The 25,580-nt window shown below is 47.8% G+C and overlaps 1 protein-coding gene across 1 annotated transcript in view; it reads right to left on the bottom strand.

Annotated features, from left to right (window-relative positions):
• Window positions 1-410: 410 nt before the first annotated feature.
• The window catches only part of LOC136594939 (uncharacterized), a 96,570-nt gene continuing 71,400 nt past the window's right edge, over window positions 411-25,580 (bottom strand). Inside the window, exons 9-10 of the mRNA XM_066588692.1 lie at window positions 25,399-25,464; window positions 411-568 (exon numbers count right to left, since the gene is read on the bottom strand). Coding sequence (XP_066444789.1) covers window positions 411-568; window positions 25,399-25,464 — 224 coding nt within the window. The remainder of the gene's footprint in view (window positions 569-25,398; window positions 25,465-25,580) is intronic.

The following is a 25,580-nucleotide window of genomic DNA, read 5'->3' as shown; positions in this document are numbered from 1 at the left end:
TGCGGATTCTACATGAAGAATCCCCGGCGGGCCTGATTTTCCCCGTGGACATGAGGCCTAAGGCATGCAACTGCTGCCACTTTAAGAAGAGAACTACTGTAAATATGATGATCAAGATGATGTTAGCCTTTAACCTTACTTTAATTCAGGTAATAATCCATTATGAAGCTGAGCCACGTGGTTTTGTTAGGGATGTGTTGCAAACACTCTGTTTACCTTGAATGTCTAGCTATGCAATACATAAATATATTGTACGTATATGTATATACACATATTGATTTATGCATTGCATAGCTAGACATTCCAAGTAAACAGAGTGATTTGTTTGTAAAGTATATATATATTTTTCTTTTACAGACAAATGAGTGAGGATTACTCACGAAGGTATGAAATTATTGAACTCTTAGCACTTACATATTCCCCGTGCAGGTTTTGTTCATGGCTGGATTGCATGGATCCAAAATGTCATCAAGATCTTCAGTGTTACTCTTGTTTGTTCTTCTCCAGTCAAGTCTAGAGAAAGCCGTATCATCACCAAAAGCCTCACATGTTAAGGTATAATTTTTTCCTAAGAAAAATGAAATCCATACAAAACTTTCAGCATATTTTTTTAACAGTGATATTCTGCTAGAATGAACCCGAAGAAAACATGGGAACAAAGCTAGTAGTTAATATGCAGAGTTGTAGCACATAGCTCAGGTCATATAAGATGATAGTTTTACAATACAGTTTTAAAGCCCAACCCCACTTAAAAAAATATTCACGTGTGTAGGTAACTCCTATTCATCTAAATGTCATTCTCACAGGGATCCTGGAGCCCGAGCTCTGGAAATTATTTAGTGGGGTCTTTATGCTGTTAGCTGCTTTAGCTGTCTATGTGCCTGCTAAATCTTTCAGTCTTTAGAAGGTGTGAAATGAAGATGGCAGCAATCAACCTGAAACATCAAAAGCCCTCTATGGATGGCCAATTATGGCTAGTTTGAAGAATGATCCAGTCCTTTTGGTTTCCAAGATAAAGGTTTCAGAATAAGCCCCCCATTACCCCTATGCTTAGCATGATAGCTGTTTAAAAGACCATTGTTAAACCAACAGCTATCAGCCCTGATAAGGGAGTAGAGGTATGGGCCTGTACCACCTAGACTGTCAGTTGTCTACCCATACACAACTTTCAAAGAATGAAGAGAGGGACAATCCTTTTATCGTGTGTACATTTTTTTAATATTAACTGCACCCAATCTCACCCGGTCTCCTTTGTGCCTCCCACACATTAATTGTGTCTTCCTTCATGCAACATACAGTAATGGTGCCCCTTAACCCCTTAGTGACCAAGCCTGTTTACGCCTTAATGACCAGGCCAAAGTTTGCAAATCTGACACGTGTCACTTTAGCATGGAAAAAGACCAGAAAGGTTTTGCATATCCAAGCGATTCTAACATTGTTTTTTCGCCACATATTGTACTTCATTTAGGTGGGAAAAAAAGGCCGATAGAATTTGTGTTTATTTATTGAAAGCGCCAAAATTGGGAAAATTTTGAAAAACTCGTCATTTTTTCACATTTCCAACTGCAATATCTCAAATATGTGCAAACATAATATAGAAATTTTTGCTAAGATTTATATTTCCATCCGTTTACTTTATTTTGGGCGCACATTGGAAAAACTTTCGGGTTTTTTTTAACCATTTAGGAGACGTGCAAATGTAACATTACTTTTCAGCATTTTGAGGAACACTTCGTTTTCCTACACCAATCCAAGATTGGAAAGGCTCATAGGAGTCAAAATGATAGATACCCCCACAAGTGACCCCATTTTAAAAACTACACCCTTTAACATATTCACTAAGGGGTGTCATGAGTATTTTAACCCCACAGTTTTTTTTCAGGAGTCAATGCAATTTAGAAGAGAAAAACAAAAATTTCATATTTTTGCAAATATGTCATTTTAAAGACAGGACTTTTTTCTATAGTACACATACAAAATTAGGATTTGCGCCCCAGAATGGATAGCCCTGTTTGTCCCATGCTCAGAAACATACCCATTGTGGCCCTAATCTTACGTTTGGATGCACAATGGGGCCCAAAATGAAAGGAGCAATCGGTGGCTTTCGGAACAGAAATTTTGCTTGAAGGAGAATTAGGCCCCATTGCCCACTTGTAGAGCCATTGAGTGACCAAAACTATGGAAAACCCCCACAAGTGACCCCATTTTGAAAAGTAGACCCGTTAACGAATTTATCTAGGGGTACGATTACTTTTTTGACTTCACAGTTTTTGAATGAATCTAAGCCAAGCCGAAGGAAAAAAATTAAAATTTTCATTTTTTTGGTAATTCTGTCATTTTAAAAGCAGTTTTTTTGTACAGCACATATATGAATGAAGACTTGCACCCCAAAATGGATACCCCTGTTTCTCCCGTGCTCAGAAACATACCCATTGTGGCCCTAATCATATGTCTGGATGCACAATGGGGCCCAAAATGAAAGGAGCAAGCGGTGGCTTTCGAAACAGAAATTTTGCTTGAAGGAGATTTAGTCCCCATTGCCCACTTGTAGAGCCCTTGAGTGACCAAAACGATGGAGAACCCCCACAAGTTACCCCATTTTGAAAAGTAGACCCCTTAACAAATTTATCTAGGGGTACGATGACTTTTTTGACTTCACAGTTTTTGAATGAATCTAAGCCAAGCCGAAGGAAAAAAAATACGATTTTCATTTTTTTGGTAATTCTGTCATTTCAAAAGCAGTTTTTGTTGTACCGCACATATATGAATGAAGACTTGCACCCCAAAATGGATACCCCTGTTTGTCGTGTGCTCAGAAACATACCCATTGTGGCCCTAGTATTACGTCTATATGCACAATGGGGCCCAAAATGAAAGGAGCAACCGGTGGCTTTCGGAACAGAAATTTTGCTTGAAGGAGATTTAGTCCCCATTGCCCACTTGTAGAGCCATTGAGTGACCAAAATGATGGAGAACCCCCACAAGTGACCCTATTTTGAAAAGTAGACCCCCTAACGAATTTATCTAGGGGTATGATGACTTTTTTGACTTCACAGTTTTTGAATGAATCTAAGCCAAGCAGAAGGAAAAAATTATGATTTTCATTTTTTTGACAATTGTGTCAATTTAAAAACTGTTTTTTTTGGAAAGTGTACATAGGAATGAAGACTTTCACCCCAAAATGGATACCCCCATTTGTCCAGTGTTCAGAAACATACCCATTGTGGCCCTAATCTACTTAAAGGAAACATAGCTAGGCCTATAATGGAAGGAGCACCCGTTGGATTTCAGGGTACAACGGAATAAATTCCAGTCCCCATTGCCCACATGTAGAGCCATTGAGCGGCCAAAACGATAGAGAACGCCCACAAATGACCCCATTTTAAAAACTAGACCCCTTAACAAATTCATCTAGGGGTGTACTGCATATTTTGACCCCAAAGTATTTGAATGAATCTAAGCAAAGCAAAAGGAAAAAATTACGATTTTCATTTGTTTGGCAATTTTGTCAATTTAAAAACTGTTTTTTTTGTCCAGTATACATAGGAATGAAGACTTTCACCCCAAAATGGATACCCCTGTTTATCCTGTGTTCAGAAACATACCCGCCTGTGTGAGTAGGCAGTTATGGCCCTAATCTACTTACAGGACACATGGCTAGGCCCATAATGGAGGGAATGCCCGCTGGATTTCAGGGCAGAACTGAATAAATTCCAGGCCCCATTGCCCACTTATACGGAAAAAAATGTGACTTTCTAAAAATAATCCCCCCCCCCTCCCCCCCGACATCCCCATTTTTTGGCATTCCCTAAATATTAGATAAAGGTAATAATATAAACTGCGTTTTATGTCCGAAGACAGGGGTAATTACGGAGGCTGGTTGGGTTGGGCACATGGGGCAAGAAAACTGGGTATCCCCCCCCTCCTCTCATGTATTTTGGGGGGTATTTCGTAACCTCAGTGGCAGGGATGGGGTGTAGAAAGTGGCGCTCTGTGAGGCTTTGTAATCTTGCTGCGGTGCAGCGGTCTCACAGAGAAGGCGCTCAACAAGCTGCTCCTGGAACTGCAGGAAGACGAACGTTCCCGGGGCTTCTTGTAAATTACGGATTACAGGTAGCGGTCTGAATAACGCCGGGCTCGTGTAGGCGGAATCCGCTTGCCGAGGCCCGCAGCGGATCCCATCTGTGAGCCCGGCTGTGACCCTGCGTACGGTTGCGTAATGTACTGCGCATAACTGCCTACTCACACAGGCGGTTTTTTGTTTGCATTTCCTGTGCCGTCGCTTAGAGATGACTCGGGTACCCACAGCCCGTACACAATGTGTTTGCATATGGGGTGCGAGTATATCTGCGGTCATAGAGCACAAAGGGCTCTAGGTCGCAGATATTCATGGTAAAATATAGCATGCTGTGTTCTGTTTCTGCGAGTGGATTACGTAATTCCGACCCGCTAATTGGGGGAAATTGTCTAATCCAATGCATGCGATTGATCCGTGGATTACCGCTGATCAAGCGCATGCAGAACCTGTAATTCCTCGCGTGACCGGCCTAATGTTAGATCGCTACTTTATCATGTGACCGGGGACCGCTCAGCGAGGCCGCCGGTCACTGCTCCAAGCACTCAGCGACCATTGGTCGCTGGGAGCAAGGAGATTTAAAATTTCCTGGGCTTCCCGGCTCCTGCGAATGTGTCCGGCATTTTGCCGGCGGGCGCATGCGCAGCAGCCGGAAGGGTCCATGGAGGATAATCGCATCTGGATTCAAATGCGGAAGCCTCCGAGAAGATGTTTCATCTCCCCCAACCGATCGCATCGGTGAGGGGAAATGAAACTGCCACTTTTTAAAGAACTTTTACGTGATCGCCATTATGCATTGGATAACGGCGATCACGTGACCAGTAACCGCATACCGCGGCTCCCCGTGACATCTCCAGGCTCTTGGCTACCTTTTGTAGCCAGCAGCAGGGAGATTTTATATTTCTTGGGCAATATTTCACTTTTGCGCATGCGTCCGCCATCATGATGACGGGCGCATGCGCCGAAGCTGGGGTAAGATCCGCGGATCAACATCCCACCAGGGAACAAATCCGGGACCTTGGGTACGTAATTTCATCCCCCCTTACGGATACGATCCATAAGGGGAGATGAAACTTTAACTTTTTAAACTTTTTTTTACTTTTAACTTTTTAAACTTTTTTTACTTTTTAACTTTATATGATCACCGTTATCTGATGGATAACGGTGATCATATGACTGGAAACCGCATACAGCGGTCCCCAGTCATATCTCCCTGCACTCGGCTATCTGTGACCGGCGGGTGCAGGGAGATTTTGAATTTGCCGGGCTCGCCGGCTTCTGCGCATGCGTGCCGCATCGGCACATCGCAGAAGCCAGCGGGGGGTCCCGACACCGGCCGGAGGACATCGGCGGACCTGAGGTGAGTATTTTCACCTCCCCTCATGGATCTGATCCATGAGGGGAGGTGAAACTTTTCTTTTTTTTACACTTTTTTTCACTTTTCCGCGATCGTCGTTATCCATTGTATAACGGCGATCGCGGTACCGGGGACCGCTCACCGCAGTCCCCGCTGACATCTCCTGCGTCCCGGCTACCTACAGGAGCCGGGAGCCAGGAGATTTTAAGTCTCCAGCGCCGCCGGGCCTTCTGCGCATGCGGCTGACGTAATGCCGCCTGGTGCGCATGCCCAAAAGAACGGCTACGGTGCCCGGAGCATCGGGACAGCGGGGAGTCGTGCGGCGGACCTCGGTGAGTAATTTCAGCTGCTCCGATAGATCCGATCCATCAGAGCAGCTGAATCTTTAACTTTTATTGCACTTTTATTTACTTTTTTGCGATCGGCGCTATCCATTGCATAGCGCCGACCGCAATTCCAGGGGGGGGGGCTCCGAACAGCCTGGGATGACAGCTCCATGCTGTCAGCTACCTGCGGACACCGACAGCATGGAGCTGTCACGTCCAGAGCTCGAGGGGCGTTATTCTCTGCAGGACACATGTTTTTACGTCCTCAGAGAATAAAGCCCACTTCGGGAGGACGTAAAAACACTATGGGCTGGTCGTTAAGGGGTTAATGCAATCTGTGCCATGGTAAAGTGGGGAGCTGACAGCTCCACACTTCACTAGGTCACCAGTGGTACTAACGGGCAGCATTACTGTATGTGACACAAAGGTAGACAGTAGACACCATTACTGTGTGACAGCATGTTCTGGTGTGTTTTCTGGCATATATGGAAAATGTAGAGCTCTAACATGATGTGAACAGAGATTATTGTGATTGTACTTATTTTACAGCTCACGCTAAATGCTCATAATTAGAGATGAGCGAGCGTACTCATCCGAGCTTGATACTCGTTCGAGTATTAGGGTGTTTCGAGATGCTCGTTACTCGAGACGAACACCACGCGATGTTCGAGTTACTTTCACTTTCATCTCTGATACATTTGCGCGCTTTTCTGGCCAATAGAAAGACAGGGAAGGCATTACAACTTCCTCCTGTGATGTTCCAGCCCTATACCACCCCCCTGCAGTGAGTGGCTGGGGAGATCAGGTGTCACCCGAGTATTTAAATCTGCCCCGCCCACGGCTAGCCACAGATGCATTCTGACAGAGATCAGGGAAAGTGCTGCTGCTGCTGCTGCTGCTGCTGCTATAGGGAGAGAGTTAGGTGTTATATTAGGCTTCAAGAACCCCAACGGTCCTTCTTAGGGCCACATCTGACCGTGTGCAGTACTGTTGAGTCTGCTGTGAGCATTGTTGCACAATTTTTTTTTTTTTTTGTATATCGGGCGTGGAGAGCATTGCGTCCTCAGTCTGCAGTCATTTTACAGACTATAGGGGCAGTACTGGTGAGGCAGGGACAGTGGTACAGGGTAAGAGATATACAGGCTATATAGGCAGTGGGCTTTTTCAAAAAAATTGGGGAAAAATACTACATTTGGGCTGCCTGTGACCGTCTTCAGTGTACTGTGTGTCTGCTGGGGGTAGTAGTCCTAATTAATACGCAGCTAAGCGTTACAGCAGGCGTGCGCAAAATTGTTTCCTGGCTCTGCTGTCTCCGTTACATCACCACCGTCATCCCGCCAGAGGGAAACAGTATACATAATATACGCTGCCTACAGTATCTGTCTGCTGTATCAGCTCAGCATTTAATAAAATAGAAGCAAAATACTTAAGGCCTACTAGTGGCCTTTGGCCACTTGACTGCTTCTGCGCTGTGAATTCCACTAGCTCAGTCATACGCACCTACGTCTCAGTGCAGGCGTGGGCAAAATTGTTTCCTGGCTCTGCTGTCTCCGTTACATCACCGCCATCATCCCGCCAGAGGGAAACAGTATACATAATATACGCTGCATACAGTATCTGTCTGCTGTATCAGCTCAGCATTTTTAAAAATAGAAGCAAAATACTTAAGGCCTACTACTGGCCTTTGGCTATTTGACTGCTTCTGCGCTGTGAATTCCACTAGCTCAGTCATACGCACCTACGTCTCAGTGCAGGCATGCTCAAAATTGTTTCCTGGCTCTGCTGTCTCCGTTACATCACCACCGTGATAGCGCCAGAGGGTAACAGTATACATAATATACGCTGCATACAGTATCTGTCTGGTTTTTCAGCTCACCATTTAAAAAAAGGGAAGCCAAATACTTAAGGCGTACCACTGCCCTTTGGCGACTTGACTGCTTCTGCGCTGTGAATTCCACTAGCTCAGTGATACGCACCTACGTCTCACTACAGGCGTGCGCAAAATTGTTTCCTGGCTCTGCTGTCTCCGTTACATCACCGCCGTCATAGCGCCAGAGGGAAACAGTATACATAATATACGCTGCATACAGTATGTGACTGGTGTTTCAGTTCACCATTTAAAAAAATTGAAGCAAAATACTTAAGGCCTACCACTGCCCTTTGGCCACTTGACTGCTTCTGCGCTGTGAATTCCAGTAGCTGAGTCATACGCACCTACGTCTCACTGCAGGCGTTCGCAAAATTGTTTCCTGGCTCTGCTGTGCGTTCCGTAAGCAAAGTCAGCCTCCAACCACAGGCCAATAAGCGGCACATTTAATTACAGCGTTCTGTTTCTGCTCTACTCGTAATACACCATGCTGAGGGGTAGGGGAAGGCCTAGAGGACGTGGACGCGGGCGATGACGCGGAGGCCCAAGTCAGGGTGTGGGCACAGGCCGAGCTCCTGATCCAGGTGTATCGCAGCCGATTACTGCGGGATTAGGAGAGAGGCAAGTTTCTGGTGTCCCCAGATTCATCTCACAATTAATGGGTCCACGTGGTAGACCTTTATTAGAAAATGAGCAGTGTGAGCAGGTCCTGTCGTGAATGGCAGAAAGTGCATCCAGCAATCTATCGACCACCAAGACTTCTACGCCGTCCACTGCTGCAACTCTGAATCCTCTGGCTGCTGCTCCTCCTTCCTCCCAGCCTCCTCACTCCATTACAATGACACATTCTGAGGAGCAGGCAGACTCCCAGGAACTGTTCTCGGGCCCCTGCCCAGAATTGGCAGTTATGGTTCCTATCCCACCGGAGGAGTTTGTCGTGACCGATGCCCAACCTTTGGAAAGTTCCCGGGGCCAGGGGGATAAGGCTGGGGACTTCCGGCAACTGTCTCAAGAGCTTTCAGTGGGTGAGGAGGACGATGACGATGAGACACAGTTGTCTATCACTCAGGTAGCAGTTATTGCTGTAAGTCCGAGGGAGGAGCGCACAGAGGATTCGGAGGAAGAGCAGCTGGACGATGAGGTGACTGACCCCACCTGGTTTGCTAAGCCTACTGAGGACAGGTCTTCAGAGGGGAAGGCAAGTGCAGCAGCAGGGCAGGTTGGAAGAGGCAGTGCGGTGGCCAGGGGTAGAGGCCGGGCTAGACCGAAAAATCCACCAACTGTTTCCCAAAGCGCCCCCTCGCGCCATGCCACCCTGCAGAGGCCAAGGTGCTCAAAGGTGTGTCAGTTTTTCACTGAGAGTGCAGACGACCGACGAACAGTGGTGTGCAACCTTTGTCGCGCCAAGATCAGCCGGGGAGCCACCACCACCAGCCTCACCACCACCAGCATGCGCAGGCATATGTAATGCCAAGCACCCCACAAGGTGGGACGAAGGCCGTTCACCGCCTCTGGTTTGCACCACTGCCTCTCCCCCTGTGCCCCAACCTGCCACTGAGATCCAACCCCCCTCTCAGGACACAGGCACGACCGTCTCCCGGCCTGCACCCACACGCTCACCTCCGCTGTCCTCGGCCCCATCCAGCAATGTCTCTCAGCGCAGCGTCCAGCCGTCGCTAGCGCAACTGTTTGAGCGCAAGCGCAAGTACGCCGCCACGCACCCGGACGCTCAAATGTTAAACGTGCACATAGCAAAATTGATCAGCCTGGAGATGCTGACGTATAGGCTTGTGGAAATGGAGGCTTTCAAAAACATTATGGCGGCCCCGCGCTACTCGGTTCCCAGTCGCCACTACTTTACCCGATGTGCCGTCCCAGCCCTGCACGACCACGTCTCCCGCAACATTGTACGCGCCCTCACCAACGCGTTTACTGCCAAGGTCCACTTAACAACAGACACGTGGACAAGCACAGGCGGGCAGGGCCACTATATCTCCCTGACGGCACATTGGGTGAATTTAGTGGAGGCTGGGACCAAGTCAGAGCCTGGGACCGCTCACGTCCTACCTACCCCCAGAATTGCGGGCCACAGCTTGGTGCTGATATCTGCGGCGGTGTATGCTTCCTCCACTAAACCACCCTCCTCATCTTCCTCATCCTCCTACGCAACCTCTGTCTCACTATCAAGATGTGTCAGCAGCAGCACGTCGCCAGCAGTCGGTGTCACGTGGCAGCACAGCGGTGGGCAAGCATCAGCAGGCCGTGCTGAAACTACTCGGCTTAGGAGAGAAGAGGCACTTGGCCCACGAACTGCTGCAGGGTCTGACAGAGCAGACCGACCGCTGGCTTTCGCCACTGAGCCTCCAACCGGGCATGGTCGTGTGTGACAACGGCCGTAACCTGGTGGCGGCTCGGCAGCCTCACGCACGTGCCATGCCTGGCCCACGTCTTTAATTTGGTGGTTCAGTGCTTTCTGAAAAGCTACCCACGCTTGTCAGACCTGCTCGGAAAGGTGTGACGGCTCTGCGCACATTTCCGCAAATACAAGACGGCCGCTGCCACCGTTCGCACCCTGCAACATCGGTTTAATCTGCCAGTGCACCGATTGCTGTGCGACGTGCCCACACGGTGGAACTCTACGCTCCACATGTTGGCCAGGCTCTATGAGCAGCGGAGAGCTATAGTGGAATACCAACTCCAACATGGGCGGCGTAGTGGGAGTCAGCCTCCTCAATTCTTTACAGAAGAGTGGGCCTGGTTGGCAGACATCTGCCAGGTCCTTGGAAACTTTGAGGAGTCTACCCAGATGGTGAGCGGCGATGCTGCAATCATTAGCGTCACCATTCCTCTGCTATGCCTCTTGAGAAGTTCCCTGCAAAGCATAAAGGCAGACGCTTTGCACTCGGAAACGGAGACGGGGGAAGACAGTATGCCGCTGGATAGTCAGAGCGCCCTCATGTCTATGTCTCAGCACGTTGAGGAGGAGGAGGAGGGGGAGGAGCATAAGGAGGAGGGGGAAGAGACAGCTTGGCCCACTGCTGAGGGTACCCATGCTGCTTACCTGTCATCCTTTCAGCGTGTATGGCCTGAGGAGGAGGAGGATCCTGAAAGTGATCTTCCTAGTGAGGACAGCCATGTGTTGCGTACAGGTACCCTGGCACACATGGCTGACTTCATGTTAGGATGCCTTTCTCGTGACCCTCGCGTTACATGCATTCTGGCCACTACGGATTACTGGGTGTACACACTGCTCGACCCACGGTATAAGGAGAACCTTTCCACTCTCATACCCGAAGAGGAAAGGGCTTCGAGAGTGATGCTATACCACAGGACCCTGGCAGACAAACTGATGGTAAAATTCCCATCCGACAGCGCTAGTGGCAGAAGGCGCAGTTCCGAGGGCCAGGTAGCAGGGGAGGCACGGAGATCAGGCAGCATGTACAGCACAGGCAGGGGAACACTCTCTAAGGCCTTTGACAGCTTTCTGGCTCCCCAGCAAGACTGTCTCACCGCTCCCCAGTCAAGGCTGAGTCGGCGGGAGCACTGTAAAAGGATGGTGAGGGAGTACGTAGCCGATCGCACGACCGTCCTCGGTGACGCCTCTGCCCCCTACAACTACTGGGTGTCGAAGCTGGACACGTGGCCTGAACGCGCGCTGTATGCCCTGGAGGTGCTTGCTTGTCCTGCGGCTAGCGTCTTGTCAGAGAGGGTGTTTAGTGCGGCTAGGGGAATCATCACGGATAAGAGTACCCGCCTGTCAACGGACAGTGCCGACAGGCTTGCAATCATAAAGATGAACAAAGCCTGGATTTCCCCAGACTTCTCTTCTCCACCAGTGGACAGCAGCTATACCTAAACAATACGTAGGCTGCACCCGCGGATGGAAGCATCGTTCTCTATCACCATAAAAAACGGGGACCTTTTAGCTTCATCAATCTGTGTATTCTATTCATCCTCCTCCTCCTGCTCCTCCTCCTGAAATCTCACGTAATCACGACGAACGGGCAATTTTTCTTAGGCCCACAAGGCTCAGTGATATTACTTTTGTAAACAATGTTTATACGTTTCAATTCTCAATTCAATAAAGCATTGAAACTTGCACCTGAACCAATTTTTATTTTAACTGGGCTGCCTCCAGGCCTAGTTACAAATTAAGCCACATTAACCAAAGCGATTAATGGGTTTCACCTGCCCTCTTGGTTGGGCATGGGCAATTTTTCTGAGGTACATTAGTACTGTTGGTACACCAATTTTTTTGGGCCCTCGCCTACAGTGTAATCCTAGTAATTTTTAGCCCACCTGCATTAAACCTGACATTACCTCAGCTGTGCTGGGCACTGCAATGGGATATATTTATGTACCGCCGGTGGCTTCCTGGGACCCACCCATGCTGTCGGTCCACACGGAGTTGTAACTGCATGTGTCCACTTCTAAAGAACCCCAGTCTGACTGGGGCATGCAGTGTGGGCCGAAGCCCACCTGCATTAAACCTGACGTTACCTTAGCTGTGCTGGGCACTGCCATGGGATTTATTTATGTACCGCCGGTGGGTTCCAGGGAGCCAGCCATGCTGTGTGTGCACGTGGAATTCCCATTGCGGAGTTGTACCTGCCTGTGACTATTTATAAAAAACCCCGGTCTGACTGGGGCATGCAGACACCTTGAATGAATAGTGTGTGGCACATGGGTTCCCCATTGCTATGCCCACGTGTGCAGCTCCTGATGGAGGTGGCACAGGATTGGATTTCTCATTGCTTCTGTACAGCATTGTGGGCCATCGCCCCACCCCTTTTAAAGAGGGTCGCTGCCTGGCCGTGCCAACCCTCTGCAGTGTGTGCCTGCGGTTCCTCCTCATGGCAGACGCACTTATAAATAGACATGAGGGTGGTGTGGCTATGAGGCCAGCGTGTGGCATGAGGGCAGCTGAAGGCTGCGCAGGGACACTTTAGTGTGTGCTGTGGACACTGGGTCGTGCGGGGGGGTTGGGCAGCATGTAACCCAGGAGAAGTGGCAGCGGAGTGTCATGCAGTCAGTGATTGTGCTTTGTTGGAGGTAATGTGGTGCTTAGCTAAGGTATGCATTGCTAATGAGGGTTTTTCAGAAGTAAAAATTGTTGTGAGGGGGGGCCCACTCTTGCCGCTATTGTGGCTTAATAGTGGGACCTGGGAACTTGAGATGCAGCCCAACATGTAGCCCCTCGCCTGCCCGATCCGTTGCTGTGTCGTTCCCATCACTTTCTTAAAATTGCCCAGATTTTCACAAATGACAACCTTAGCGAGCATCGGCGATATACAAAAATGCTCGGGCCGCCCATTGACTTCAATGGGGTTCGTTACTCGAAACGAACCCTCGAGCATCGCGAAAATTTCGTCTCGAGTAACGAGCACCCGAGCATTTTGGTGCTCGCTCATCTCTACTGATAATGTATTCATATCAGTAATTTTGATTACTTATTATCTTTATCAAGTATTGTTCGTTTACATTTTGTCCATGATTTGCTCAACCATGTATGGAAAGTTCCTGACATGTATGTACAGTTCAGTCCATATTAACCTAATTTAATGAGTGGATAGTCTTCTGTTACCCATAATATAATCCCTCTTCTACTGTGAAGTTTAATCACTTTAACCCCTTAGTGACCAAGTTTTTTTGATTTTTTTTTCCATTTTCGTTTTTTTCTCCCCCATTTTAAAAAATCATAACTCCCTTTTTTATCCATCGACATAGCTGTATGAGGGCTTGCTTTTCGCAGGTTGAGTTGTATTTTTCAATGGTACTATTTAATGTACCTTATAATCTACTAAAAAACATTTATTATTTGGATAATTTTATTATAAATATAACAAAAGATTTTTTTTTTTTACTTTTATTACTTTTTTTTCCATTAGTAAAACTTTATTGTTATGATTTTTGCTTTTTATTTTAGTCCTAAAGAGGACCACAACTTGCGATGCTTTGATCGTTCCTAAAGTATGATGTAATATCATAGCATTACAACTTACTGCAATCTAACAGGCAGCCTATCAGGCCACCCCACTGGGATGGCTTGATAGGCATACTGCCAAGACAGCCCTGGGGCCTTTCCAATCTCCCTGAAATCTCATCAGGGGAAAACTGTACGGGACCCCCGAACATCGGTCAGGGGATTTAAATACTGCTGTATGAATTTACAGCAGCATTTAAAGGGTTAACAGCCCCAGTCGACCATGCGGCTTGTGGTAGCTGTTGCCCACATGTGTCAGCTGTAATAAACAGCTGACATTTATGATGTATGGAGGGAGATCGGCAGAACGTAAAAACACTATAGGGTGGTCACTAAAGGTTAATCTATTCATTCCCACTTTACTTATGCTTAGAACTGTGGTCTACTTTAACCCCTTAAGGACTAGGAGCTGCAGAATAAGTTGGCGCTATACAAAAGATGCTGATAAGTCTTTGGCTTTCTGTTCTTTTTTTGTTTCTATGGTAATGAATGTTACATCACATGAAAAAGCCTTATGTGTCTAATATATGTTTTCAAAATTTTGAGTTTGTAGCTTATGGCAAGGCACGCGGGAAAACAAAATGGCAGAGTCTAAGGCGATATTCACAGCAAATGAGAGCAGAGGAGTGATACATTTCCTGTTTATGCAAGGAAAGTCCGCGAAAGAATATTCATGGTGATATGTCACAGACATTGGGGGATCAATGTCCTTCATATTCTACAGTTAAGAACTGGGTTGCCAATTTAAAACAAGCCACTTCAGCACCAATGATGAGGAACGTCCTGGACGACCGAGAGAGGTGGTTGTTCCGGAGATCGTCCATGCTGTGCACAACCTCATACTGGAGAATCGGCCAATTTCAGCTAAAGGAATAGCAGACATCATGGGGATTTCTCATGAACGTGTTTGTGTCATTATCCATGAACATTTGAACATGAAGAAGCTATCTGCAAAGTCGGTTCCCGAATGTTTGTGTTACGTGTGCTGCTGGGATCTGTAGTTCTAGGCTTCCTAGCAGCACAGCTACAGGTGGCTGAGTGTTAATTGAGCTGGCTGGGTGTGGTACTTCCTGCTAGCCAATCTCCTGGGTCTGTGCTCACATATAAACCCAGCTCCTGGTCAGTATGTGTCTATTGTTAAGGGTAAGCAGTCATGAATCCTTGTCTGTTGCAAGCTTGCTGTGTGATGTGTCTAGCATACATATGAAAACCGCGCACGTGTACAGAATTTAAACGTACAAACGGACATGAAGCAGCAAGACACAGATGAGACATGACACTATGGATGAGACCTGGATTTATTTGTATGACCCTGAAACCAAGGAGCAGTCAAAAGAGTGGAGGCACAGTGCTTCTCCCCACCCAAAGTAGTTCAGGGTACAAAAATCAGCCACTAAGGTGATGGCATCTGTGTTCCGGGATAAGGAGGGCGTGCTGCTAGTGGACTACCTTCAAAATAGTTTCACCATCAATGCAAGGTATTACATTGAACTTTTGGACCAATTGAAGGCACCTCTGAAGGCCAAAAGGCGCAGCAAGCTGTCCAAAGGAATATTGTTCCTGCAAGACAACGCCTCTGCTCACACTGCACAAGCGACTATGGCAAAACTGGTGGAGCTAGGCTTCCAGCTGGTTGACCACCCTTATTCACCAGATCTAGCTCCCTCTGACTATTATCTGTTTCTAAACCTGAAGAAACACCTCAAGGGTACCAAATTTCACACCATTTCTGATGCCATGGCTGCTATGGATGACTAGTTTGAGACACAACCAAAATCCTTCTTTTTGCAAGGCTTACAGAACTTGTAATACCGATGTAAGAAGTGGGTTGACATCAGTGGAGAAATAGCACTATGGTGATTAATCAAATAGAAAATATTTCCATTTCAGGATTTTTCAACTTAATATGTTATACATGAACTAAGCCAAATTGGGGTGGTGAAATCACAGAGGTGAGGGAAAAAACAAAGACATTATTCACAGAAAAAGCCAAAAATACAATACCTGAAGGTCTGCAAAGCAGACACGGTCGCCATAGGCACGATCGCCATAAGGCAGGCACAATCGCCACCGGCACAATCGCCGTAGGGCAGGCGCAATGGCCGTAAGCCCTGGAGATATGCAGTCAGCCAGACAATAATGTGGAGGAGCAGCTTGTTCATGGCAGGCCAATATGCAGTCACCCACTCAACCCAGCCCAGATTGGGGAGGAGTGACTGCATATACTAATAGCCTGCACATGTGAACGATACCAAAGATGCCAGCCATAGATGGATGGTGACCTATCATACAGGATATCAACCCTGGCTGATATAACAGCGGGTTGCCCTGTATCTCTAAAGTGGGCCACACTGGCTGACATCTTGGGCTCCCCCACCAACTAGCAAACTACATACAAAAGTACTAATGAATACTAATAAAATGTGGGTGTTGGTACTGCATTTTGGCCAAAACGCATAGGCTGACGGGCCGCGCCGAGGCCACACCGCTTCCGTCAGTACCTACGCTAACCCACTATAAATTACATAAAGTCACAGAGGTGAGGGAAAAAACAAAGACATTATTCACAGAAAAAGCCAAAAATACAATACCTGAAGGTCTGCAAAGCAGACACGGTCGCCATAGGCACGATCGCCATAAGGCAGGCACAATCGCCACCGCACAATCGCCGTAGGGCAGGCGCAATGGCCGTAAGCCCTGGAGATATGCAGTCAGCCAGACAATAATGTGGAGGAGCAGCTTGTTCATGGCAGGCTAATATGCAGTTACCCACTCAACCCAGCCCAGATTGGGGAGGAGTGACTGCATATACGACCGTGTCTGCTTTGCAGACCTTCAGGTATTGTATTTTTGGCTTTTTCTGTGAAAAATTGTGGTGGTGAAAGCAGATAATTTACTGAACAGACTTTCTTTTGAAGATACTTTCTTTTTCTGACACTGAATAAGATGAATTGTAAAGGTCGTACTGAGAGTTATCTGGTAAGAGGGAGAAATATATGGACACATATTAGTGTTCTTATTACAAATGCTAGTGTTGTGTACCTATAATGTGTTGTATAACTTTTATTACATTTTTCAGGAATGAAAGGGGGATGGAAAAAACGTCCAGAAATTCCACCATTGTTTTTACAGCGTTCACCATTTGGTAAAATAACATGATAAGGCAAGGCCCCCTGATCTTTGCCTGAGTATTAGTCCCTTGCCTCTAGGTTGCATATTCTTATAGCTGTCTGCCTGACCCTATTTTGAACTGTATCTTGCCTTTTGTCTTGTGCATTTGTCACCTTCTGCCCTCTGGTTTGATCTCTAGCCTGGATTTCTGAGTTTGCCTCAGTGGTGCCATTTTGATTTGTCATTCCTGAATGATATTCTATTTCTGGCCCACAGCTCTGTCTGACTACTCTCTAGTTCCCTAGTACAACAAGGAAAATGTTACAGAGAAATCATTGAATTCCTTCAAAGGATCATGTTCAACCTAGATGGCTTCCAGCAAGCACCTGCTCCATCTGCTATGGGACACATCCAGAGATATGATGGTGATTCTAAAACACTCAGGATTTCTGAACCAGCGTTCTAATCACATGAACTTTGCGAACTCTGATCAGACTAAAATCACTTGCACTGTTTTCTTACTCACTGAAGAGCCCTTGGAAACACCTCTCTGGCTATGAATAACCCTATATTCTTCTCATTACAACTTTCCCAATAACCTTCTGAAGGATCCTGTGCACATTTCGACAGCTACTTCTGCAATTTTCTGCCTCAAGTAAAGATATTCTTCCATAGGCCAATATGGCATCAAGTTCTTGTTGCGGCTTCAGATTTATCATGGAACAATCAAACTTTAGTGGCTGTCTGCTAGAAGCGTCTGGCAGGCCATATTGAGAATAAACTGACCAGATATGCCCTGTTTCTTGGATGACATCATCACTCTTGCCACTTGGGTTGATATCCATTTCAGGTAAAGGGCTCAGGAGACAGAGGATTCCCTTCACTTTCCACATCTGCCACCTGTGCTTAACAGCTCACCCATACCTTCAGTATCTACCACCCTGCCTATCTCTTATGCAAATAGGCAATACTGTTCTGTTCTCAGAGGAGAGGTCAAGGACATTGTTTAAGGATCTATGCCTTTACTGGGGTAGAAGAACCATCTCCACCTGAATTGTCTCATTTTTCTTCCTAGACCAGGAAACTCCCCAGCCTAAGCTTGACTGAGAGATTACCTTAGGCCTGTCTGCGAATAGCTCTCCTATTCAAGAAGGCCTTGTATGCTTCTGCACCCCACCTGTTCTGCCGCAGGTTAATCTTTTGCATCATGAAGTTTAGTTTCTGTCTCTACCATCTGCCAATACAGGTGCCACATGGCTGGTAAGTTTCCGACTTGGCTGGTAATTCGATCCAAAGGCTGGTGTCAATATTAATTTATCCTCGTTAAGAGTACAGTGTGTGTAAGACACTGAGGGGAGATGTTGGCTATGTTGTGCAGAACAGAGTGAGGTCTGGCTGCAACAGATTTGTGCGTGACAAAGTGAGGAATTCCTACTGCTGGCAGAGATTTGCAAGCAGGGAGCTATATGTAAAAAAGGGAAGACAGAATGAGAAACTATATATAAGAAGAACCACAGAGGGGGGAACTATATTTAAAGGGAGGCAATAGAGGTAGAACACTATATTGATGGAGGCAAATGAGAGGGGAGCACTATATCCGAAGGGGGCCACAGAAGAGGCCATGATATCTAAGTGGGGCCCTATTACTTTGTGGAACCACAGAAGGCGGCATTATTTCTAAGAGGGGCCATGTAGGGAACACTGCCACTAAGAAGTGCCACATGAAGGACATTGTTACTAAGAGGTGACACTATTACTTTGTGGGGCTACGCAGGCAACACTAATACTGTACTTTGTAGGGCCAGAGAAGAGGACACTAGTACTATGGAGAGGTACTTAAGGGTAGCATCAGGATGGGGAGAGTGCGTAAAGAGAACTTGTGGCTGCAAAAGGTCTTCATAGTGGTCTGGACCCAGATAAAGAAGAAACAGGAAACTAAACAATGACTATCAGAGGTAATTGCACTGTAATCACTATCAGGCCTTAGTCACACGGGCGTTTTTTGCCGCGATTTGCGGATCGCATGACGGATGCGCATCCGCAAATCGCGTGACCGGGGCCCAAAAATCGCACGAAAATCTGCTCCTAGCCACGTTTTATTAGAAACGGGCCGGAGCTGTCCAGCGCATTGAATTCAATGGAGCCGGCAATACAGCCGGCTCCATTGAAAGCAATGCGATGCGGGCGAGCGCGGGATGAATTGTCGGGAAGGGCTTAAATATATAAGCCCTTCCCTGCAATTCATCCAGAAATGTGTTTGAAGTCATGAGTCAGTGACTGCTGCCTCTCATTGGCTCAGCGGGAGAGCTTCCCCTGATTGGTCCGGCTGAGCCAATGAGAGGCAGCAGTCACTCACCCATTCATGAATTCATGAATGGGTGTGTGAGTGAGGGCTGCCTCTGATTGGTCAGGCTGTGACCAATCAGAGGCAGCTCATTCAGCAGAGTTTAAAGCCCCGCCGGCTGAATACTACAGAGAAGCAGTTCAGGAGAAGTGCCGACGGCCGCGGCAGAACTCCGGCTGCAGCGGAAAGGTGAGTATACATTTTTTTTTTTATCTAACACATTTCTGGATGAATTGCAGGAAAGGGCTTATATATTTAAGCCCTTCCCGACAATTCATCCCGCGCACGCCGGCAGCCCATTGCTTTCAATGGAGACGGCTGTATTGCCGGCTCCATTGAATTCAATGGGCAAACATCATTCTTCTCTGCCACAGCTGTTACCAAAAAGAACACTATGTAAACTTGGTATGGCAGTAATCATACTGACCCATAGAATACAGTAATCATCTCATTTTTGCTGCATTGTGTAAATCTGAAAATTAAAGGAAAAAAAGCGGATCGAGCATTTCCCCTTTCATTACCAAAGACAGTTGTCAAACGGAGTAATTCACTAGACACATCTCCCCTGCCCCTACATAGTGCAGTCTGCAGTTTTACATCAGAAAAAATTTAATTTTGTGCAACTGCAAAGAAGTAATGAAGGCGTGCTCACAATGAGGAACGAGCCGCAGTTTATAAATATAATATGTGCCAGTAAAGTATTGGCGCCTCTGTGTAATGTACCAAATCTAATTCTCTAAACATGAAATTTGGGATGATCATTCTTTAGGTCCTAAAAAGGAGAAGTAAAGGGGTCACAACTCGATTACTCAATGCAAAGTGCAAATGAATTGGCGCCCCTGTGTAATGTACCAAATCTAATTCTCTAATTTCCCCAGTGTCGTAAAAACATGAAATTTGGCACAACCATTCTTAAAGTCCTAAATACGAAAAGTAAAGGGGTCACTATTCGATTATTCAATGCTAATTGCAAATGTAACAGCCCCCCTATGTAATGTAACTTCCCGATGATGTACAAGCGTGAAATTTGGCACAATCATACTTTAGGTCCTAATAGGAAAAGTAAAGGGGTCAGAACTCAATTACTCAATGCTAATTGCAAATGTAAGAGCAGCCCCATATTTTGTAACTTCCTGATGTCGCACAAGTGTGAAATTTGGCATAAGCATTATTTAGGTCCTAAGTTCGAAAAGTAAAGGGTTTCGCAACTTGATTATTCAATGCTAATTGCAAAGGTGGTGCACCTCTATGTAATGTAACTTCCTGGTGACGTACAAGCGTGAACTTTGGCCCGAGCATTCGTCAGGTTCTAAATAGGATAAGCAATAGAGATGAGCGAGCACCAAAATGCTCGGGTGCTCGTTACTCGGGACGAAATTATCGCGATGCTCGAGGGTTCGTTTCGATTAACGAACCCCACAAGTCAATGGGCGAATCGAGTATTTTTGTATATCGCCGATGCTCGCTAAGGTTTTCATTTGTGAAAATCTGGGCAATTCAAGAAAGTGATGGGAACGACACAGCAGCAGATAGGGCAGGCAAGGGGCTACATGTTGGGCTGCATCTCAAGTTCCCAGGTCCCACTATTAAGCCACAATAGCGGCAAGAGTGGGCCCCCCCCAACAACTTTTACTTCTGAAAAGCCCTCATTAGAAATGCATACCTTAGCTAAGCACCACACTACCTCCAACAAAGCACAATCACTGCCTGCATGGCACTCCGCTGCCACTTCTCCTGGGTTACATGCTGACCAACCCCCCCCCGCGCACGACCCAGTGTCCACAGCGCACACCAAACTGTCCCTGCCCAGCCCTCATTCAGCTACCCTCATGCCACGCCACACTCATGTCTATTTATAAGTGGAGAACGATGCTTCCATCTGCGGGTGCAGCCTACGTATTGCTTAGGTATCGCTGCTGTCCGCTGGTGAAGAAGAGAAGTCTGGGGAAATCCAGGCTTTGTTCATCTTGATGAGTGTAAGCCTGTCGGCACTGTCGGTTGACAGGTGGGTACGCTTATCCGTGATGATTCCCCCAGCTGCACTAAACACCCTCTCTGACAAGACGCTAGCCGCAGGACAAGCAAGCACCTCCAGGGCATACAGCGCGAGTTCAGGCCACGTGTCCAGCTTCGACACCCAGTAGTTGTAGGGGGCAGAGGCGTCACCGAGGACGTTCGTGCGATCGGCTACGTACTCCCTCACCATCCTTTTACAGTGCTCCTGCCAACTCAACCTTGACTGGGGACCGGTGACACAGTCTTGCTGGGGAGCCAGAAATCTGGCAAAGGCCTTGAAGAATGTTCCCCTGCCTGTGCTGTACATGCTGCCTGATCTCTGCGCCTCCCCTGCTACCTGGCCCTCGGAACTGCGCCTTCGGCCACTAGCGCTGTCGGATGGGAAGTTTACCATCAGTTTGTCCACCAGCGCCCTATGGTATAGCATCATTCTCGAACCCCTTTCCTCTTCGGGAATGAGAGTGGAAAGGTTCTCCTTATACCGTGGGTCGAGCAGTGTGTACACCCAGTAATCGGTAGTGGCCAGAATGCGTGTAACGCGAGGGTCACGAGAAAGGCATCCTAACATGAAGTCAGCCATGTGTGCCAGGGTACCTGTACGCAAGACATGGCTGTCCTCACTAGGAAGATCACTTTCAGGATCCTCCGCCTCCTCCTCCTCCTCCTCCTCCTCCTCCTCCTCTGGCCATATATGCTGAAAGGATGACAGGCAAGCAGCATGTGTACCCTCAGCAGTGGGCCAAGCTGTCTCTTCCCCCTCCTCCTCATGCTCCTCCTCCTCCTCCTCTGGCCATACACGCTGAAAGGATGACAGGCAAGCAGCATGTGTACCCTCAGCAGTGGGCCAAGCTTCTCTTCCCCCTCCTCCTCATGCACCTCCCCCTCCTCCTCCTCCTCCTCAACGCGCTGAGATATAGACATGAGGGTGCTCTGACTATCCAGCGACATGCTGTCTCAAAGTTTCCAAGGACCTGGCAGATGTCTGCCAACCAGGCCCACTCTTCTGTAAAGAATTGAGGAGGCTGACTCCCACTACGCCGCCCATGTTGGAGTTAGTATTCCGCAATAGCTCTACGCTGCTCATAGAGCCTGGCCAACATGTGGAGCGTAGAGTTCCACCGTGTGGGCACGTCGCACAGCAATCGGTGCACTGGCAGATGAAACCGATGTTGCAGGGTCCGCAGGGTGGCAGCGTCCGTCTTGGAGTTGCGGAAATGTGCGCTGACCTGGCGCACCTTTCCGAGCAGGTATGACAAGTGTGGGTAGCTTTTCAGAAAGCGCTGAACCACCAAATTAAAGACATGGGCCAGGCATGGCACGTGCGTGAGTCTGCCGAGCTGCAGAGCCTCCACCAGATTACGGCCGTTGTCACACACGACCATGCCCGGTTGGAGGCTCAGCGGCGCAAGCCAGCGGTCGGTCTGCTCTATCAGACCCTGCAGCAGTTCGTGGGCCATGTGCCTCTTCTCTCCTAAGCTGAGTAGTTTCAGCACAACCTGCTGACGCTTGCCCACCGCTGTGCTGCTGTGCCGCGCGACACCGACTGCTGGCGACGTGCTGCTGCTGCTGACACATCTTGATTGCGAGACAGAGGTTGCGTAGGAGGTGGAGGAGGGTGGTTTAGTGGAGGAAGCATACAACGCCGCAGATACCACCACCGAGCTGGGGCACGCAATTCGGGGGGTGGGTAGGACGTGAGCGGTCCCAGGCTCTGACTCGGTCGCAGCCTCCACTAAATTCACCCAATGTGCCGTCAGGGAGATATAGTGGCCCTGCCCGCTTGTGCTTGTCCACGTGTCTGTTGTTAAGTGGACCTTGGCAGTAACCGCGTTGGTGAGGGCGCGTACAATGTTGCGGGAGATGTGGTCGTGCAGGGCTGGGACGGCACGTCGGGAAAAGTAGTGGCAACTGGGAACCGAGTAGCGCGGGGCCGCCGCCGCCATCATGCTTTTGAAAGCCTCCGTTTCCACAAGCCTATACGGCAGCATCTCCAGGCTGATCAATTTGGCAGTGTGCACATTTAACGCTTGAGCGTGCGGGTGCGTGGCGCTAGCGATGTCTGGACGCTGCGCTGAGAGACATTGCTAGATGGGGCCAAGGACAGCGGAGGTGAGGGTGTGGGTGCAGGCCAGGAGACGGTAGTGCCTGTGTCCTCAGAGGGGGGTTGGATCTCAGTGGCAGGTTGGGGCACAGGGGGAGAGGCAGTGGTGCAAACCGGAGGCGGTGAACGGCCTTCGTCCCACCTTGTGGGGTGCTTGGCCATCATATACCTGTGCATGCTGGTGGTGGTGGCTCCCCAGCTGATCTTGGCGCGACAAAGGTTGCACACCACTGTTCGTCGGTCGTCAGGCGTCTCTGTTAAAAACTGCCACACCGTAGAGCACCTTGACCTCTGCAGGGTGGCATGGCGCGAGGGGGCGCTTTGGGAAACAGTTGGTGGATTATTCCGTCTGGCCCTGCCTCTACCCCTGGCCACCGCACTGGCTCGGCCTGTGCCTACACCCTGACTTGGGCCTCCGCGTCTTCGCCCGCGTCCACGTCCTATAGGCCTACCCCTCAGCATGGTGTATTACCAGTAGTGCAGAAACAGAACGCTGTAATTAAATGTGCCGCTTATTGGCCTGTGGTTGGAGGCTGACTTCGCTTATGGAACGCCAGGAAATAATTTTGCGCAAGCCTGCTGTAACACTTAGCTGGCTGCGTATGAATTAGTAGGACTACTACACCCAGCAGAGACCCAGAACACTGAGGACAGTCACAGGCAGCCCAAATAGATATTTTTCCCCAAATGTTTTGGCAAAGGTCCACTGCCTATATTCAATAAATATATCTCTTCTCTCTCTGCGTCACAGCTACTGGCCCTGGAGTATGTCAAATAACTGCAGAGTGTTGCACTGTGGACTGGAATACAGCGGTGATTTAACAGCCAACACAGACCCAGGAAATAATTTTGCGCAAGCCTGCTGTAATATTTAGCTGGCTGCGTATGAATTAGGAGGACTACTACACCCAGCACAGACCCAGAATACTGAGGACAGTCACAGGCAGCCCAAATAGATTTTTTTCCCCAAATGTTTTGGCAAAGGCCCACTGCCTATATTCAATAAATGTCTTCTGTCCCTGCCTCACAATATATGTGTTCTGTCCCTGCCTCACAATATGTGTCTTCTGTCCCTGCCTAACCACCACTTCTGGCCCTGGAGTATGAATAATTACTGCAGGGCGCAATGCTCTGCACGGCCGATATACAAAAAAAAAATGTGCAACACTGCAAAAAGCAGCCTCCACAGTACTGCACACGGTTAGATGTGGCCCTAAGAAGGACCGTTGGGGTTCTTGAAGCCTACAATACTCCTAACACTCTCCCTATAGCAGCTCCGGCACCAACAGCACTTTCCCTCCTCTATGTCAGAACAAATCTGTGGCGAGCCGCGGGAAGGGCCGATTTTTATACTCGGGTGACACCTGATCTCGCCAGCCACTCACTGCAGGGGGGTGGTATAGGGCTTGAACGTCGCAGGGGGAAGTTGTAATGCCTTCCCTGTCTTTCTATTGGCCAGAAAAGCGCGCTAACGTCTCAGAGATTAAAGTGAAAGTAACTCGAACATCGCGTGGTACTCGTCACGAGTAACGAGCATCTCGAACACGCTAATACTCGAACGAGTATCAAGCTCGGACGAGTACGTTCGCTCATCTCTAATAAGCAAGGTTCTAAATAGGAAAAGTAAAGGGGTCACAACTCAATTATTCAATACCAATTGCAAAAGTAAGTGCACCCCTATGTAATGTAACTTCCCGGTGTTGTGCGAACGTGAAATTTAGGTCCTAAGTGAGGAGAGCGGGAGGGGTGCCACATTCTACACGGGGACATCGATACATGCAGCTTAAGGGGAATCTAACGTTCCTCTATGTTTATACATATTTTATTCCTCGGTTCCTCTAAAGTAAGCTTGACTTCAATTTTCCATGCGAACAACACGTAAACACCTGTACCAAATTAACTTGGGTGAAGCTGGGTATATCAGCTAGTAGTGATATAACTAAAAGAATATTATCTAATTGATGATGCTAATTGCACACTTTTGGTCAAGTCGTTGGGTCTGTAAATGAACAATCAGGCTGCAGTGACACTTGTCCTAGTTGATACTTTTGGAGTATACTTCTATTATAGTGTGTTCTGCTCTCTACCCACGGCTCTATACCTTACATGGTAGGACCTTGTGGGATTTATGTGTGTTTTGTTAGCCCTAGGTTTTAATATTATGCTGCACTGCATCCATATTATTCAAATTCACACTAAGTTATTAGATGATACTTACCAAGTTCTACTATTGTTGTTACAATCTCACCACCTAGAATTATCGGTCTTGTATTTTCTCTATTACCTATAATTGTTAAAAACAGAATACAGGTAATTCTGAATTATATTAGTAAACAAATACCTTACTAGCCAAATAGTAATAAACAAGTAACAACCATAATAGTCCCATTAACCTGGAAA

This window comes from Eleutherodactylus coqui, chromosome 1, assembly GCF_035609145.1.
Source record: "Eleutherodactylus coqui strain aEleCoq1 chromosome 1, aEleCoq1.hap1, whole genome shotgun sequence".
Lineage (NCBI taxonomy): Eukaryota > Metazoa > Chordata > Amphibia > Anura > Eleutherodactylidae > Eleutherodactylus > Eleutherodactylus coqui.
Note: the sequence above shows the minus strand (reverse complement) of the source record. Positions and strands in the feature narration are given on the sequence as shown.